Below are 20,827 nucleotides of genomic sequence, written 5' to 3'. Positions count from 1 at the left end.
GTATGTTGATTCAACACAATAGAGTGTTGATTCAACACAAATTGTGTAAAAAAAATCATCAACACAAATTTTTGTGTTAAATTTGACGAAAAATTTTTTACTGTGTATCTTGATTCAAGAAAATTTATTTGTCAAGAAAATTTTCTTGTTTTGAGAAAATTTAGCCTTTTGCTCCAAAAAATTTAGTTCTTGATAGAAATAAATTTTTTTGTCATGAGAAAATTTTTCTCTTGCTCCAAAAAATTAAATGTCTCGATAGAAGTAAATTTTCATTAATATTTTTATTGATTTACATGTCAAATGGGAAAATCAAATAATATTGAATCGTTTTTTTTTATTTAATATGTATAATTATTTTTTATTCAATATGTATAATTGCACGGTAAAATAATATAAAATGGGTATTAAATATTGAAGAAAAAAATTTTCTCACCTTGAGAAAATTTTTTTCTCAGCTGAAGTAGGTGGTGCTGTTTCCCTAAAGTATCTAAAAATCTTAATCGATTATATAAATTTATTGTATCAAGTATTTATGATAATTTGAATTAAGAAAAAATTACTTCCACTAAGAATAGAATTTCAAAAAAAATTTTTACTTCGGCCAACACAACTTCAGTCTTCCTTCAGGCACCCGAAAATTTTCTTGAGCCAACAATTTTGTTCTCCGGTCAAGAAATTTTTCTTTCTGTGTAGAAAAATAAATTTTCTAAAAAAATGTCTTGTGTAATTTTTTTGTATCTTCAATATTTAGCTTGCAATTTTTATTTTAAATTAATTGCACGCCCCAAAGACGGTTGAACTTGATTCGGAATGAAAAACATGAAGCGTACTAGAAATTCATGTTGTAAATAACTAAAAAAAAGTCTTCACGATTAGAACCAAGTAGAATTTATTTTATCGCCAAAGCATCCGGTAATTTTTCACGCAAAAAAAAATACTGAGTTAATCTTTTCAAATCGAGTTTATCCGCAGTGAATTTTCAGTTTTACTGCAAATCAAAATAGTAATTCCCCAGCGGTAAATATTTCAACGGCAATAATTTAAATGATATCGTTTGGAAAAATCGTAAATAAAAAAATGTAATGACTGGAGTAGTTTTGAATGCGAAAAGCATTGAACTTGACGGTAATGGTGCGCAAGTAACGGTCTAGCGACAATACGTGCATCAATGCGCGACAATAAATATATTTTTATCGACAGATAAATAAAGGGTGTTCAGTATTTCGAAAAAGAAGTATTTAAATTTATAAAAAAAAAAAAACTTTAGCCGATTATGATTATAAATAATGTATAATATAACATGATCTTAATTACGTTAATTCATGAAACTCATCGACATGAAAACGTCTCGAAAATAGACTCAACATTGAGGAAGAACATACAGCGTATAATATAACATGAAAGAACATGGTATTGAGTTGTAGTGAATACAATTTCACTATGTTGTATGCGCTAGAATGTATTGTTTGAAATTTCCGGATCTCATTGTCAAAGTCCGCGGTATCCTCCAGGGAAAAAGATGCCAGATAGTAGCACGGTGGAGAGAGAGCTAAATAACTGGATGATATGGATGGGTTGCTGTTGTTAAAAGGAGAAAGACAATAAGTTCGACAAAGGAAAGCATCAACAAAAGTAAATAACTCTCATTGAAATATTTTGTAACTTCGCTTAACATTAATTGTTTTCTGAGGATTTTAAATTGTTTTTAACCACACAAAAAACAATTCATTTTCATTCTCTACAATGGTTTATTACGTAAAAACTCTTAGGATTCAAGTAATTTAATTATCAATTACTTGATCAAGTTTTAACTTGTGCGCTATTCAAACTTGGATTAATTGCTTCAAGTTTTTTTATTTTTATTAGTTACCTCACATCTATTATGGTGCACTTTTAATTAGGGTCTTATAAAGGTAAAATACTATAATTTATAGAATTTTAACCATTTTTTCGAGTTATTTAAGTCACAAAATTTTTTTTTTTTATTTTTTTATTAACTAGTTTTTTATAATTAAAGGAGATTTCCATCTATATAGTTACTCATCACGAAATCTCGGTAATCATAGGAACCATAGGACTTGGAAACTTGAAATTTAGTACACAGAAAAAAAAAATTTCTTGACTGGAGAACAAAATTCTTGGCTCAAGAAAATTTTCGGGTGCCTAAAGGAAGACCGAAGTTGCGTTGGCCGAAGTAAAAATTTTTCTTGAAATTCTATTCTTGGTGGAAGTAATTTTTTCTTAATTCAAATTATTATAAATACTTAATACAATAAATTTTTATGTTTGGTCAAGATTTTTAGATACTTTAGAGAAGCAACGCCACCTACTTCAGCTGAGAAAAACATTTTCTCACCTAGAGAAAATTTTTCTCTTGAATATTTGATACCCATTTTATATTATTTTACCGTGCAATTATACATATTGAATGAAAAAAAATGATTCAATATTATTTGATTTTCCCATTTGACATGTTAATCAATAAAAATATTAATGGAAATTTACTTCTATCGAGATATTTAATTTTTTGGAGCAAGAGAGAAATTTTCTCATGACACAAATATTTATTTCTATCAAGAACTAAATTTTTTGGAGCAAGAGGCTGAATTTTCTCAAAACAAGAAGATTTTTTCGACGTAAATAAATTTTCTCGGATCAAGATACGTATTTCTTGAAGCAAGAGAATTAATTTTGTTGGAATAAGTGAAATTTCTTGTGTCAAAAAAAAATTTTTTTTTCGCTCAAGAAAATAATAAGGGAGAAAAATATTTCCTTGGCTCAAGTAAACCTTTTTTTCTGTGTAGGAATATTACTTTTGCCATGTAGAAGTCAGCTAAGAACAGATTTTACGAAATTCCTCTCTCAAAGGGAATTGCGGGGGCGTTAACAATAAAAAATTCACGTTTTAAAACTATAGCTCCTACTGGCTCCAAATTTGGAAGGAATCTTTTATATGTGATGTAGAAATTATCTAAAATTGTTTTTTACGACAACCCGCTCCCAATAACTTTTACACTAGTGTATCGATCGATTCCAAAAACTTATTAGCTCTTTAACTCAAGAAACAACATTCATTGCCGCAAACCGCATTAAAATAGTTTCATTCGTTTAAGAGAAATCGTAGTCGAAAATTTTGAAAAAAACTTTCCGCATCACTTAGTAAGTAAGAGATAGTCTTTTTGTACTTAAAAACTTGCATCGATTGTCATAAACCGCATCAGAGTCGATTAAATTGTTCAAGAGACCCTAGTAGAAATGAAATCAAGTTTTTAGCCAGTAACTGGCCAGTTTTACTAGACTTAAACCAGTAACTGGCCAGTGTAATATCCAGTTTCTGTCTAGTAACTGGCCAGTTTTACTAGAGATCTAACAAAACATTATGGCGGCTTTAGTGAAACTGTCAGTTTCGAATTCTGAGGTTATTAGGCGTTATTAAAATTGTCAAATAAATTCAAAATAATGTTTAATAAACGATATGATATAAAAAAGTTTCATTTATGTGTACATTATAAAATAGATAACATCATTAGACTGATAGACTAATAATAAATCTAACAATAGAATAAGAAAATAATTATTTTGAATTGGAGATTTGTTTTTAATGCCCACAGTCGCAATTTATATATTGTGTCATTTTTTTTCACTGCATCCATTTTGAAATATATACTGGAAATTATTTACACGTTAATAAACACTAATTTTGATTGATTTATACTGTTTTTTAATAATAATAATTACAATAATGATGCGTACAGGTTAACAAAAAAAATAAACAAACATACACACACTAGTAAAGATACACTGTCGGTGTAACTAATGTTTATGACTTAGTTGTAGGTGGCGCGATTTCAAGTTTTTACTCGATATCACTGGCCAGTTACTGGTTTATGTCCAGTGAAAACTCGATTATTTCTACTAGGGGATACTTGTATTTAAAAAATTTCAAAAAAGTGTTTTTTTTTTTTAAATAACTTCGAATTATTACGTTAAATTGTTTGGTAAGTAATGGATTACTTTTTTGTGCTTGAATAACTGCGTCGAATGTTGAAAACCCTATCAAAAACGATTGATTCGATCGGAAGATATCGCAATTTAGAATTTTCACAAACGTATTTAGTTACAACCACTAAACTTTCGAGCTCGAAGAGCAAAACTATGGTATAAACAATTAACCGAGGGTAACACGTACATAGCGGGAAGTTCCAGGTATGGCCTTCAGGGCCAACCGTGTTCCAGATTTTTTTTGTCTACTGCATTATAAAAAATCAACAAAGTGTAAAAGTAGCATTCTTTGATAAATATTCTATATATAATAATTTACTTCATAAAAAATCTTACAAATTGCCATAATTAAGTTAATTTTATTAACAATAAAATAATTAATTTAATTCAATTAAACAAAATTATGATAGTAGTTTATCATTTTTTATTTTTTATGTTAATATTTATCAACAAGACTCAAAAACAATATTTAATTCAACGTTAAAAAAAATTCATATTTTTTGGAAAATTATAATTAATATTTACAAGCTTAAACTTCAGATATTATTTGAGGTATTTGTTAATAATTTGTTAAAAATTTTATTCAGCTCATTAGTATTTGTCTAAAACTTCTTACGCGCAGTTTCTTTATTCACTCAGGTACTCTAAGTGATACAAAAATTCACTTTCAATTTTTTAGTGTTAATTTTCTAAAAAATTACTAATTAACGGTAATGTTAGTAACAAGGATTGTCTTGCTAACCAGCACTAGCAGGAACAACTTATTTAATTTTAAAAAATTGAGCGCATTAGCTTTCTAGTATACAATATTAAAAAAATGATTATTTACGCTAGAATTACAAATAATCAAGATACTTATTCATGAAATTATGAATTGTTGTGTATTTTTCAGTCTCGGTACATTATTTTTTTTTACCAGAATAACAGAACAATTTATTTTAAATTGTATTCGTTTATCAAAAAATTTTTAATGAATTCATCCGGTCCATATAAATTAATTCGTAACGAAATCACATTGATACCGAATATTTCTTCCACGAAATAACGAAATTGTATCCAATGTTTATCATTATAATTAGTGATTATGATAAAATAGTTAAAATAAAATAGATAAAATAATATTGTTAAAATTACTTGATATAAAAATTTAGTTTTTGGATAACGTTCTCAAAGTTGAATGTATATAAAATATAACTAAAGAAATTTCGCATAAAATTTTTAGGGGCCAATTTTATACACCAGGTATTCTGCTGCCTCTATATATCCGCGTACTTATATAGTAATATGATAATATAAACAAACCCGGGATTCATATAAGTATGTACATACAATAATAAAGTTGTATACATGTACGCCATATAAAAACAATAACTCGGTTAGAATTCGTAAGATAAAACCGCGGTAAAAACAAAATATTTTCTCAAATATTTGGATAAAAAAACTAAATTTTTATTAAATATAAAACAACCGTAAACACCAAGTTGACAGGCTGGTTACACTGTTATGATATCTGCAAAAATAGCCGCGTAACACATGGTTAAAACGTGTGTAAAGTCTTAGTTGTAACTTGGCACAAACAATGTCTCAAGTCGCTGAATTATATACTAGGATAAAAAATTTATACTTACTCGACAACCCTCAAAAACACTTTTTATTATTGTTATTTTAATAATTATATAATAATAATAATAATAATAATAACTCAAAAATTTTCTTTAATTTTCTTCAATTCATATAAAATAATAATAATAATAATCAAAAAAAATTTTTTAATTATTATTATTATTATTATTATAAACATTTCTCAAAAATTTCAATCAAAATAAGTTTTGGTGCAATACTACAACTTTTAAAACTCCGAGTGTAAACTCGCAATAATAAACTCCGCAAACTCAATTTCAAACAAACCGAGCCATTACAATAAAAAAATTTCCGATGTTACGATTGACATTTTAATTTTCAAAAATTAATTAACTAAATTCAATAAAATTTTAACACAAATTAACTTTTCCTTAAAATCATAAATTTTCCCCAAAATTAAATTTTAAATTTCCGCGGGAAAAATGTCACATTTAAAAATTCAAATTTCGTGCCAACTAATTTTTTTAACTTTAACCAGAAATTTGAATTAAAACTTAAAATTGACAGAAGAAAGGCGGGAAAATTTTGAATAAGACTTACCTTATTATCTCTGGAAGTGTGATAATAATAAACAAAAACAAACATCCACGCACAGGAGAGCAGTAGCACAATTTTAACATTTCGCCTCATGGTAAAGTTTTTTAAATTGAATAATAATAATAAATAATCGTAAAATAAAAAGAAGTTATTTAAAGAAAAAATGAATATTTAAAAATACGAGGGTGCTGTGGAGTCTGAGTCGCGAATCCTTCAGCTCTCGTTTATCGACCGTAGTCAGCTAACCAGTAAAACTGACGTTTGCCGAGCAGAACTCGAACGAGAACGACAAACCCTCTTTGAAGCACGCGAATTAACGGCACTGGTGAACCAGGGGTGCCTGGCACTGAGTTGGTAAACAATTGTTTTTAAATTAAGCGGTAGCCCACTGACATGCACACACGACACGCGATTTATAAACAAACGTGCTTGCAAATATCTAAAGTTGTTATTCCCGTTCGTGGTCTGACTACCGACAAAGACCAGCCGGCAGCCGAAGCCCTACTGATTTAAATGATCGTGAGAATATCGTGCGCGCGTAACAATGCAGGTGACGCTTCGGGCATCAATACGAACCGGGACGGAAAGAAACGAGCGAGAACGGGAGGGGGCGGAATCGACCGGCCGCGCTCGAAGGAAAGCGGGACGCCACGGAATCTCGCGAAATTTTGCGAACTCTTAAGAGAATAAGAAATGATATAAGTTGTTTCTTTTTAAATTTTGTTAGCTGTTACTCGCCCGCTTCGCTGGGCGCTTTATAGAATTGCATTTTTAGATCTAGATTTGAAATTTAATTAGAGTATTATTTTGACTTGCAAAGACTCCAAATTCTATCGAATTGGCATGCACCTTTTATCCATGTAATTATTCTTGCTAATATTCATTGTAACTTTCAATACACTGATAGAAGAATTTGTTTGTATTAAATAATATTTGTTAATAGTTAACAAATAATTTATTAGAAACCACTTTTTAGTATTGAACAAATATTTGTTAGTATTTAAAATGATTTGTTTGTATTTAATAAATCTGATATTCATTTATTAAATATTAATAAATCTTTTTAAATACTAAGGAATATTTTTTAAGGACTAACAAATGGCTTCTAATAAATGATTTGTTAAATATTAACAAATCTTTTTAATTATAAACAAATCCTTCTATCAGTGTATGCAATCATTATAACATTCCCGTGTCTTTCTTACAAAAATGAATAATAATTGATAAGAAAAAAAAAATTTGTAATGAGTATTGAAAGTTTCAGTTAAAGAAATTGCGGGTCTCGTAAGTGAAGTTGAAATCTGTCTAGTATATAAACATAACCAATATAATTAAAAAATTTATTTTAAACAAATGACAATCGAATAGAATAAATTTAGGGCCAGTTTTTCAATCCGGGATAAAATTTTATCCGAGATAAAAGTAGGGTAAGGGTAGGCATTACTGCGGTTTTTTCTGTAGGTTTTACTTCAAAAGCATTTTCATTGAATTTTTCAAAAATAACAATAATTTTTTTTTTTTTTAACCAAAGTTTGACTCATTATTGACTCAAAAAAAATCAAGAGTGCGATAAACTAATATTTTCTTCAAACAATAAGCATTTAAAAAAAAAGTCATATGCATGTATTACTGCGGGTATAAAAGGAGCTTGTCTTTATTACTGCGTGCCAATTACTGCGTCTCTATTGCTACGGCTGAAATTCAATGACAAACAACTTTTAGTTATTACCTAATAATTTAGACAAACAACTAATTAGGTATTTGTTAAATAAAATGACTTAATTAGAAAAACATATTCCTGAAATAATTTGAATTCAGATCAATAAACATGATAATTTAACATAGCATGTCTAAATTAAAAATAACAACTATTCCAGTGATGTATAAAATAACAAGCAGAGTCTTTATAATAATTAAAAAATTAACTTGCTCGGAGAAAAACAAATCTTGATTGAAAAAAATCATTTTGAATTTTTTTAAATCAATCAGAAAAATTTTCAAATATGTTTGAAGTTACATTCACTTAATTTAATGAAAATTTCTTAGTTTGAAAGTTTCACTGCTTAATTTCACATAACAAAATTCTTTATTATAATTACCGCTTGTATTTTTCATCAACTTTGATTTATTTGTTTTATTTTTTTATCAATTTTCTGTTTATAATTTATATTAAAGATTTTATGTATTTTACACCCGCAGTAATTGGTACAAATGCATACAAATAAAGATGCTTCTATCACTGCGGATTATTAAAAACATTCGCAGTAATACAAACATGTTCAGTTTATTGGTACCTATTACTGCGTCCTTAAATAAACAATATTAATTGATCTAAATTCTATTTTTAATACAGGACTGATATTAAAGAAGGGTTATCTTACTTTTATAAGCAAAAAATATTAAATTTGAACCATTTTATCTAAAGAAAAAGATCTTTTAGTATCACCTCTTTTCATACAGAAACTCACAAAAAAGCTATAGTTTACTACCTGTATAGCCAGTTAATTTTAATTTATTAATAACAAATTGAATAATTGTTGTACGTGTAAAACTATTATACAAATATTTTCTTGAAGATTTCAATTATTAGCAAACATTTTTTTTAATTTAAAAAGCTCAAGTACCATTTATTTATCATTGAAATAAAAAAATCCGCAGTAATACCTACACCCGCAGTAATATCCACACTTACCCCACTGCCAATATAATAAAAAAATAAATAATTCAGCACAGTGATATTGCGTACGAGTAGTTATCCTTGAATTCAGTCACTAGTGTTGAATTAAAATAAATAAAAACATTAGCCACATGTCACAGAAATATTAACCTCCAACTGTGACATTTTGCTGATTGTAAATAAATAAGATTAAAAATAAATAACATTATTATAATTTTTCTTCTATCACAATAAAAGTATATTGTACGTGATGTATTAATAATTATCATAGCTTATGGAGAACATTGTTCATTTCGTTTTATCTTCCGACGATGATTCGGATAATAATAATAATGATGCTGATAATAACAAAAACTACCTAATTTACAAATTAACAAAACTTCTCTCCTAAACATACGACAAAACTCAACTAGTTCATCGGATTTATAATCATATCATCGAGGACATTTTATTTTTCAATGGAATACTAAATTGAGTGTGCTTCTTGCGTTTGACATATCTATTATTAATTTATAATTGTGTTAATTAATTTAAAATACTTTAATTGACACAATAAGAGGTTATTATTATTTTATGATATATTTATTTATTTTCATTTAAATAAATGACCAAATTCATGAAAAACTAACTGAGAGCAATATCACGTCACTGAATTATTTTTTTTTAAATTAATTATATTGGCAGTATTTTTATCTCGGATAAAATTTTATCCCGGATTGAAAAACTGGCCCTTAGGGGACGTCCATAAATTACGTGAGGCATTTTTGAGAATTTTTTAACCCCCCCTCTCCCCTTGATAAGATTTCGTAAGATTTTCCTCAACTCCCTCCCCCTCCCCTAATCTCACGCGAGATTATTCAAAATTTATGTTTTGGCTGTAAACGGGTTGGATTATTGAGAAAAAAAGTGCCATTCGGCTACACCCGACATGGATAGGTAGATTTCTTGTTTGAATATTAAAAAAAACACGTTATTAAAAGGCCGTAATGTCCTAAAATTTATTTTTTATTATATTTTTGCAAATAACGATATGAGACTGACTACAGCAAATAGATATTTAAAGACATCTACCTAAAAAATAGGATTTTTTACATATAAAAGTCATTTGATGATAAAAGCTAAAATTTAATTTATCATTGATTTTTTTTTAATTTTCTCAACTACGAAATAAATTGAAAAAAGTATTAAAAGTCGACGAACAATAGTTTAAATTGAAGATAATTAAACATATTATGACAAAATTGTATTAAAATTACGACATAAGACCGGCTACCACCGATAGATTTCTAAAGAAATCTATACCTAAAAAATTAGTGAATCCTATCGATCAATAATCAAATTAAACAATCGAGCACTACTTTGCTGCTCTGCAGGGTTCAGACGAATACGACAAACACTATTGTGTCAAATTTGGCCATATTTTATTATAGAAATACTTTTTCACGGAATTTTACACTGTTTTCTGCTAGAGAAAAAATTACGTGATATTTGTTAAGATCCCCCCCCTTCCCCCTAAGTGAGATTTGGTAAGATTTAGCATGATCCACTCCCCCCCTAGAACACCTCACGTAATTAATGGACGCCCCCTTAGTTACAATAAAAATTCATTATTTTTAAGTCAAAAAATATAGGTTCCGGATAAATAATCACCAACATATCATATACTAAAACCTTCTCCGATAGGTTTTATGAAACACGCTGCATCTTGTGGTTAATTATTATTCCGATCGGTTCAGTAGTTTTCGCAGTATAACCGAAAAAAAAACCGGCTCTCCATTTATTAGTATAGATTTTTAGGCAAGAAATTTTTTGGAAGATTGGAAAAAATTAGCTATCAAATAGAATGTTTGATTACTGAAATAGCGAAGAGATTTTATGGTGGATAAATTGTAGAAAAGATAATTGTTAAGTTAAGTACACAAGGAAAATTCAAAATAACGCAGTGGAAAATTTAATTTACGATCCGCGCTTTGAATTAAAAGAGAGCGAGTAAATATTTGATTGGAAAATCTTGAAAAGTTGTTTTAAGTTCCAAAGGTATCAAAGTTTTATTGTGGATTAGCACTCACTTAAATGTTTGATTAAACGGTTTTTAATAAATAAATTATTTATAAAGTTTTTAAGATTGTGTTTTGTAATATTTTATAAATTTCATATAAATTATTTAATACTGTATTTAAGTAGTTAAAATTTATAAAAAAAAAAAAAATTTTTCATTTCTTGCAATTAATTATTAATAAGATAATTCTGCTACAATTACTTTCATTCATAAAAAATTAAAAAATGAAGATTTATTTATTTTAAGTGCTTTAATTAATAATTAATAAGATTATTCTTTATTATTAATATACTGTATATTCTCGGTCGCAAGAGATGTAAAATAGTTTGTGTATAGCTTACTTACATTTACCATTACAATCATAAATGAAATTACAGATTTAAATATAAGAATTAACGTTTAGTTCTAGTTCAAGTGTAATTGGAACAATTTAAACAATTCAATTCAATTTAAATTTAAATAGATAAATATAATATAAAGTAATAATATATAATAATTTATAATATTTTATGAATTTAATAGAAATTATTTAATACTAAATTTACATAGTTAAAAGTTATTTAAAAAAAAAAAATTTCATTTCTTGAAATTAATTATTATTAAAATAATTCTGCTAAAATTATTTTTAGACATAAAAAATTAAAAAATGAAGATATTAAAAGATCTTATGATTTTTATAAAATAAACTTTCATAAAGATTTTTTAATTTAAAAATTTGACAAATTAAAATTTTGATAACTGTTCAATTGCATTCATTTATTAATTTTTATAAATTTTTTTTATGTTGCATATTTAAAATTTTAACAATTAAAAAAAAAATTTTTTTGAATATGCTAATTTTTGAATTTGCACCTTTTTAAGTAAATAGATATATAGATAGATAAAAAATTTTATTTGACTCTGGAACCTAAGCTCCCTCAGAGCCAACAGTATTTAAGATACATTGGTTTACATTTGTATACAAATGTGTATATAACATAACTCAGTACAAAATTAATTAATTAATTAAAGGTTTACAAATAATTTAAATAAAAATTTTAATGAAATACAGATAGGTCATTTCATACAAGGAAATAATTTCAAGTCATAATTCAACATTGCTAAGATAAAATTATATTTAAAATGAGATCAAAATAAAAATTACAATTATTAACTATCGATTACAATTAAATTACAATTAAATATCAATTATTAATTATTAATTATAGCAACATTGATTAAAATTGACGTATTGGCAAATATTTGTTTTATAATGGTTCTAGTTTCGATGCGCAACGCGAAATAATACGACAATACTGAAAAATTATTAAAATATCATCAAATATCAATAAAATTTTGTATGTAAGAAATTTCGAATCCTTAAATTAAAAAAAATTTGTAGAAAATTTAATTTTTTAAAAAATGAGCTTATTGTAAATAAAAACAACATGGATAAATCAATTATTCAATTTTTTATGGTAGAAAATAATTGGAGTTTAATTTGTATGTACAAATTTAACCAAACATTCAAGAATAATATTTTATTTATCAAATTTTGAATTAATAAAAATCTACGAATGTCTTGAGTACCTAGTTAAAAATTAAAAAGTCGTTGACAGAAAATTTTTTTCTCTTTCGTGAAAAATCGTCAAGTAATTTTTTTACTTGGAAAAAAATAAGTGAATCGAAAAGTAAGTCAAGCGCAAAGTGAAATGCCCAGAGCCATTCAAAAGAGACGACAGATGGATAACACAAGATAATTTAGTTCGCAAACTCTCATTGCTGTAGTTCCCCAGAGGAAATGCGTAACCAACTATTATATATACGTATATATCTATTAAAGAATGTTGATATATAAAAGCAAGTAGTATGAGATTTCGATCATGTCTCTTTTAGTTGGCTTGTGAACAATTCGCCGCTGGGGAAAAAAAGTAAAAGAGAGAAAAAATAGTTTACTAATTTTACGAGAAAACTAAACCAACCATCAAATTGCTTTTTATCTAAGCCCTTATGTCTCATGTCTTGTTCGACATCTTACTGTTAACCCAATACTCCTCTATTCTTAAATCTATTTTTACTCAAATTTAATTTTCAGTAAAGTAAATAAAACAAATATTGGCAGCGTAACAATTTAATTTTAAAAAATCTAGAAATTTAATTTTATATTCAGGACGTAATTATCAATTTTTAATTATACTTTAAATAAAAATTTACGCATAAACATAACATGTATGCAGTTGTTATCATAAAAAAAAAAAAAAAAATAGTTTGTGTACAAATGTCAAGTACAAATGGTAAGTACACAGAACGAAAAATTTCTTGACTGGAGAACAAAATTCTTGGCTCAAGAAAATTTGTCGGGTGCCTGAAGGAAGACCCCGCATGGAGAAATATATATGTCAAAAATATATGTCGCATATATAATATATATGCCGTATATATTTACGCAAAAAAAAAATATGTCAACATATATTTTTCTCATAGATGCTGACATATATGCAGATATACATGCTTACATATATGTAGACATATATGTAAACATACACTGAAAAAAAAAATTTCTAAGTTTGAAAATTTTTTTACTCAAATCAATAAAGTTAAATTTTTCAAAATTATTTTCTTAATTCAAGTTAAATTTTTTTCTGTTTATCTCTAGACATTTATATGCACGCATATATGTGAACATATATCTACGCATATATGTGAACATATATGCGGACATATATTTAGCGCAAAAAAAATATATGTGAAAATATATATTTGCATATATTTTTCGCATATATATTTTTCCATGCGGGACCAAAGTTGTGTTGGCCGGCGAAGTAAAAATTTTTCTTGAAATTCTATTCTTGGTGGAAGTAATTTTTTCCTAATTCAAATTATCATAAATACTTGATACAATTAATTTTTATATTTGATTAAGATTTTTAGATACTTTAGGGAAGCAGCGCCACCTACTTTAGCTGAAAACAAATGTTCTCACCTTGAGAAAACTTTTTTCTTGAATATTTGATACCCATTTTATATTATTTTAACGTGTAATTATACATATTGAATGAAAAAAAAATGATTCAATATTATTTGATCTTCCCATTTAACATGTTAATCAATAAAAATATTAATAAAAATTTACTTCTATCGAGATATTTAATTTTTTGAAGCAAGAGAGAAATTTTCTCATGACACAAAAATTTACTTCTATCAAGAACTAAATTTTTTGGAGCAAGAATTTTCTCAAAACAACAAGATTTTCTTGACTTAAATAAATTTTCTTGGATCAAGATACGTATTTCTTAAAGCAAAAGAATTAATTTTATTGAAATAAGTGAAATTTCTTGTGTCAGAAAAAAATTTTTTTTTCGCTCAAGAAAATAATTAGGAAGAAAAATATTTTCTTGGCTCAAGTGAACCTTTTTTTCTGTATAGGAAGTAATGGTCAATATTTGGAGGAATCGGTTGTACCGTTAATTATTACAATTTAAAGTTTTTTATTACATATTTTATAAACAAAAATATTATAGTTTGTAATTTAAAATTGTAAAAAAAGCATAACACTCAGCATTCATATCAGCTCATAAACTCTTCCAATAAATTTACAAATAATGTATTTATCTTGATTTTATTTAAACTGGTCAATATTTGGAGCCTTTAAATGAGAGCAAAAATTTAATTTAAATAAAAAAAGTCAGTCTATAAGCGAATTGAAAACAATATTTACTCAACACAATTACATTGACATATTGTCGTACATCTCTCAAATTCATTAATTAAATCAAATATGCACAAAGTGAGCGGGAGTGAATAACCGTAGATTTTACCGCGAAATATTGCGCTTGTTAAGGTCTGTTTGTTTTATCTTTTTATTTGTTTTTTTCTTTTTATTTTTATTTGTCATACCGATGATGTATCTATCATGTATAACGTGCTAGAGGCAACACAACATACGGAACCAACAAACTGGCAGTATGTTCATACCGAGAGTACGCTGAGGAATATTGAACTGATACCAATCGTCTGTCGATTCGATGGATCAGATTTAATATATGCACAGCCCGTAGGTCCAATTTCGCGATATTACTTTTCTCGATTCACTTCCCATTCCGATCGAATCTCTGTACTTTTTATTCTTTTCCAATGGGAAATTAAAATTGTGACGATATAAGTACTTATTTTCTTATTTTGGACTTGCTGATTTCTACCAACTTCGCTGGACGTATTACAGATCTGCGAATGAGGATTTTAAGAGATAAATGCCGTAAAAATTCGACAGAAATTTCTTCATTCGACAATAAAGGTTATTTTGAAAGAAGTCAATAAACTTGAACAAAAAATTTTTTATTTGCAGGTGAGAATGTCTAGAAAAAAATACTGTAAAAAATGAACAAAAATTTCTTTATTTGCAATTTAGAGAAATAAAAAAAAAAATATTATACAACTGCACTTAAAAAAAAAAATTCTTGAACCAAAAAAATAATTTTTAAGAGTTTTATTTTTTTGAATCAAGACAAAAAATTATAAAAGAAAGAGGCCATGAAATTTTAACAAAATCTCCTTTATCTGCAAATGAAAACAAAATTTTAAGATTGAAAGTCATGAAATTACAACAAAAATTTTTTTATCTAAAAATAGTCATATTAAGAAAAAACGTCTATGAAATATACAAAAAATTCTGTCATCTAGGGATAAAAAACCATGGAAAAAATAATTCCTCCATTCGCAATATAGAAGCTAACAGAAAAGGGTATGAAAGTTTAAAGAAAAAATATTTTCTGTAGATGAGAATATTACGAAAAAAAGTCTATAGAAATAGAACAAAAATTTCTTTGATTACAAATTAAAATATTAATGAAAAATACCATGAAACTAGAACAAAACTTCTTCATCTGTCGATAAAATATGAGGATTGAATAAAAAAAACACTATGAAGTCTTAACAGAAATTTCTTCACCTACAAATTAACATATTATATTGAATTAACAAATTATACAAATTAACATATTATATTATAAAATTAACATATTATATTGAAAAAAAAAAAAAAAAAAAAAAAAACGTCTATAAAACTAAAACAAAAATTTATTTCATTCATAGATGAAAATATTAACAAAAACATCTATGAAACATACAAAAAAATTTCTTTACTTCAGATGAGCCTATTAGAAAAAATGTCTATGAAATTTGAACAAAAATTTCTTCATTTGCAGATGACAATTGTAAGTAAGAAAGGCTGTGAAACTTAAGGTAGTTGTCGTGGTTAAGGCATAGCGTCAGAAAATTTAAAATTTTTGTATACTTATTAAGGACATGATGATACAATAGCCCTTAAAATTTGAAGTCGATTGACCACCTATAACCCGAGATGAATTCAATTAAAAATAGGATATTTAACATTGATTGCATACACTCTCTGCAATTCTGTACCAGTTTCCTAGTTATAAAAAAAAACTAATTGTCAGAAACTTTCAAAAAATTGACAGTCTTTTAATGTATTTGTTGTGAGTTTAAAAAAAAATAAAAAAAGATTTTTGACCGTCTAATTATTTATAAATAACGGATTAAAGTTCAACAATTTATGAAAAAGTATATATCTACAAAGTCGGACAGAAAAAATTGTATGGGTTGCGTCTCCACGGGTACAGTCTTGCGTAAAAATTATGGACTACTTAGCTATAAGCTCACATACTTTTGCAGCGCGTATAATCTCTAATTTTTTGACAATATTGTACCATGACAACTACCTTAAACAGAAATTCGTTCATCAATACAGATGAGGAAATTTTATAAGGAATACTATCGGTAAAGTATGACATCAAAACCTTTTATTTAAAATCAGTCACTGTTGTAATATTGATGATTCTAAAACAAAAAATAGATATAATAAATATAACGAATTGAGAAGGGAATTCGAAGCAGTCATTAGGTATTCAGTACTGATGGTCAAACACTTGAGCTTAGAGTGTACGCAGTTAGCTCTCGAATTGTATTGACGAAGGGAATCGATCGGCAGTACACGTTGATAAACACGTAGTACGTGAGGAGAGAGGAACTTGAATTGAAATTGCATGAATATGGATGAAGATTTCGATACAGCTGTTTCAAAATTATTCATTTATCTTATCTCCTCAGTTTGTTTCTTACATTATAGTCCGGGGGCCGGTCATAAGACCCGTATGCAATTCGAGGTCGATGGGAAGTTAAAGTTGATTCTTATGTATTTTGACCTGCTGAATACGAATCTGCTTGTCAAATTAAAAAAAAAATGGTACGTTTTGTTTAAACAATTGTTTTTTAAAAAATTTTTGAAATTTGAAATGGAACAATTTTTTTCTGGTAGAATTAATTATTTTAAAGTGAAAATAATCAATAACTTTTTTCTGTAAATTCATTAATTTTCGAGATATGAATTTTTTTTTTAAATTATTTGAGATTGCGCGTCGGAGTGGGGATCAGCGCGACCGCGGTTCTCAAAGTCCAGCGGTTCCCGCACGCGTGTACCCGCTTATATACATGTCTATATGCTTATATGTATTTTATTTATTTATTTTAATTACTGTAATAACTTTTAAACAATTTAAATTTAATAAAAAATTTAAAACATTTTTAAGTAACATTTTTTCGTCTTATGACCGTCTTATAACGTCTTATGACCGGCCCCCGGACTATTAGAGAGTACAGTGAATCAAGGAATTGAGTGTAAAAGGTTTCTTAATGCAATTAAGCAATTATGAGTGTGATTGTAATTGTGAGTATGATTACACACACCGGGGTTTTATAAAACTCTATTTTTTTGAGAGTATCAGGTGAAATTTATTTATTTATATTGTACCCAAGAAAAAGTGTGGGATTAAATTTCTTAAAATTATTCGCACGGCAAAACAATTGCTTTTGCTTCATACACTTTCTCCACGGACAATGACATTAGATCCAGACAGTGTACCGTCAGACGTGACAATTACTTGCGTCATGCAATTAATTTGCGAGGTGATTTAATTAATTGATTAAATCTCAGTACTCTCGCATTTATTCGTAATTATTGAAAGTGTTTACTGCAAGGAATTTTATTCATTTTGTTCAAAGGAAACTCTTGAACATTTAATTACAATTATTCGTAGTAGTAAATTTGTAAAAAATTTGATTCCACTCTTATTAAATTTGAAGGTAAAAATACTTTTTTATTTAGGCAATGCTCTACTGAGGCCTAAAATTCAAGTTTCCTATCTCGTTACGAGAAATTGTATTTTTAATCTATAATCCTCGTATAAATGGTTAAAAAAATACACTGGTGGCAAGAAGAATGATTACTGAACTAATTAAAAACACTGCTTAGTAAATTAATTATCAATTTAGGTGAAAAAACCCGTTTTTTTAACTTTAGTGGAAATAACTCAAATTATGGTGGTGTAGTCAAGAAACCTAAAAATATATACAATTTTAGGACTCATTTTTTTTTCAGCCCTCTCATTCAACTTCAATGAAGAATCCTATTCAATATCAAAGCTTGATATTGCTTCGTTTAGTTGTAATTAAAAAATTTTGATTGGCATTCACACCGAATTTTCCCATTTTGATCGACCATATGTTTATTTTTTTAGTAAACAGAGTTCTCACAGTGACTCTGCGACCAAGACAACGTATGTATGCGTACACGGAAAAAAAATCATATGAAAAATTACAATAGTAACATCGTAATCCAGGACTAGCCTTTCAATATCTTAACTTCTATGATTTTATAATTCGAAGATTACTATTTACTCATGAATTTTTACGATGTTAACATCGTAATTATCACAATTAATGTATAAGTAATAAATAACATAAAAATTCTTACGATATGAAATGAGTTTTTCAAATTAAATTTAGATCATTAGAAAGGTTTTGACCTGAATTTATGCCTTTTTAATGTTTCATATGCTTTTCAGCAATAGTTAATTTATTATGATAAGTTTTCGGAGTAGTTATAAATAGAGTCGAATTTAGCGATAAACAAAATTTGTTTATTTATTTATTTTTTATTTTACATATCAATGTAGTTACATGTCAAAAATTTATTTATACAATTAAGAGACTATTATGAAAAAATTTTAATGGGTATATCTTTATTGATAATCGGATTTGATATTTTATCAGCGATAGTCATTTATGATTCAAATATTTAAGAGAGTTAGAAAAAAATTTTGTAACGAGCATATTATTATATTTAAAGAAATTTTTAAAGTTAAATTTGATATCAGAAAGGTCTTGATAAGAATTGGTGCCTTTTCACGGTTTAATATATTTTTCAGTGATAATTAATTTTTTATGTTAAGTTTTTGGAAGAGTTTTGAATAGTTTGTTGGTTTTATAAATGTGTTCCGTCACATTTGTCTATTAAATTATTTGTAACTGATCCAAAAGGCTGGCAATGGCCTGGTCGGCTCGGTGCTCGCTTTTCGAAAGAGTGGGGACCCGGGTTCGATCCCAGCACGCACCAATATTACACGCTTTATATTAGCTTCACTTGTATGTCAGTTTGTCAGTATGTCAGTAACTCTCCGTGGGTAATCTGCGCGCCTGCGGCCTTCCTTGGTTCTGGTAGCCGTTTCTCAGGCTCGCTCTCCGAAATCGAACTCTGATTCCCCGTATTTATAATATTTATAAATAATTATTTTTTATTAGCTTCACTTGTATGTCAGTATGTCAGTATGTCAGTATGTAACTCTCCGTGGGTAATTTGCGCGCCTGAATATTTTTGATCATCAACAAATAATAGTTTAAAAAAACTAAAAAATCACGCTTTTATAAATAAACCAAACTAAAAAGTAAAAAATAAATAATAGTTTAAAAAAACTAAAAACACGCTTTTTATAGAAAACCAAACTAAAAAATAGAAAATAAATTTAAATTAAGAATAGTGTTAAAAATTTCAATAAATATAAATTAATAATAGTGTAAATAAAAAAATGTATTTTATTTTAAAAAAAGCGTGGGGTGCTTTTTAAGATATTATCAAAATGATAATCACTCTACTCATATCTGTCAATAAAATATTTATAACTATTGACATCATGCACCTCACGCTTTTTAAAATAAAATACATTTTTTTATTTACACTATTATTAATTTATATTTATTGAAATTTTTAACACTATTCTTAATTTAAATTTATTTTCTATTTTTTAGTTTGGTTTTCTATAAAAAGCGTGTTTTTAGTTTTTTTAAACTATTATTTTTTTTCAGTGATTATAATTAAAAATATGTGCGTTACGTTACGTTGCCAGCCTCTGGAAGTGGCAGAGATAGCCGGGCGGCACACGTCTGACTTGGGCGATCACACATTTAAGCAACAACTTGAATGGGTGACCACTCTAGTCAACGTTGGCTAGCGCGAGGGATCTCTGCACACTAGGAGAGGGGCCTAATGCTCCAGTGGTCGATAAAGAAGAGTTTCTTATCAATCACTGTAGACTTAGCCCAGTTCCGACTGTACTATCATGGGTTTTCTCTGTGGTTTCCCCATGATTCTGTTCCAACAGCCTGAGAAGGTGAGGTTCAGGGTGAATACGGTACAGAAAGCACAAGTCGGTCCACAGCCGCAAAAATTAAAAAGTAGAAATGAAGTGTCGGGTGGGACTTGCTGAGGTCCAATATGAGAAATGGAAAAAGCGTAGAGCTAGGAAAAAAAAGAGGAATCATCCTTGTAAAAACCGAGAGGTGTACAAGTAAAGCATAATAATAATAATATTTGTAACTGATCCTGTGATAGCACTATTATTTTTAAAATTTATTTAAAAATTATTCACACTATGTACAGTGTGATAAGAAATAATAAAAAATCATTAAGCCTAAAATTGTTGAAAAATTGCATGATAACTAAAATTTTTCTAAGAAATAGTTACATTAAATTTAAAAATAATTATATCCACGTTTGAAAGTTATTTTTTTATGATTTTATT

General features: G+C 27.3%; 1 protein-coding gene across 1 annotated transcript in view; it reads right to left on the bottom strand.

Annotated features, from left to right (window-relative positions):
- The window catches only part of LOC123271032 (polypeptide N-acetylgalactosaminyltransferase 2), a 235,284-nt gene extending 228,584 nt beyond the window's left edge, over window positions 1-6,700 (bottom strand). Inside the window, exon 1 of the mRNA XM_044737266.1 lies at window positions 6,184-6,700. Within this exon, the coding sequence (XP_044593201.1) occupies window positions 6,184-6,273 (90 nt within the window). The 5' untranslated portion in view covers window positions 6,274-6,700. The remainder of the gene's footprint in view (window positions 1-6,183) is intronic.
- Window positions 6,701-20,827: the final 14,127 nt, after the last annotated feature.

This window comes from Cotesia glomerata, linkage group LG8, assembly GCF_020080835.1.
Source record: "Cotesia glomerata isolate CgM1 linkage group LG8, MPM_Cglom_v2.3, whole genome shotgun sequence".
In the NCBI taxonomy this organism is placed as follows: Eukaryota; Metazoa; Arthropoda; class Insecta; order Hymenoptera; family Braconidae; genus Cotesia; species Cotesia glomerata.
The sequence above is the reverse complement of the archived record's forward strand: the minus strand, read 5'-3'. Positions and strand labels throughout refer to the sequence as shown.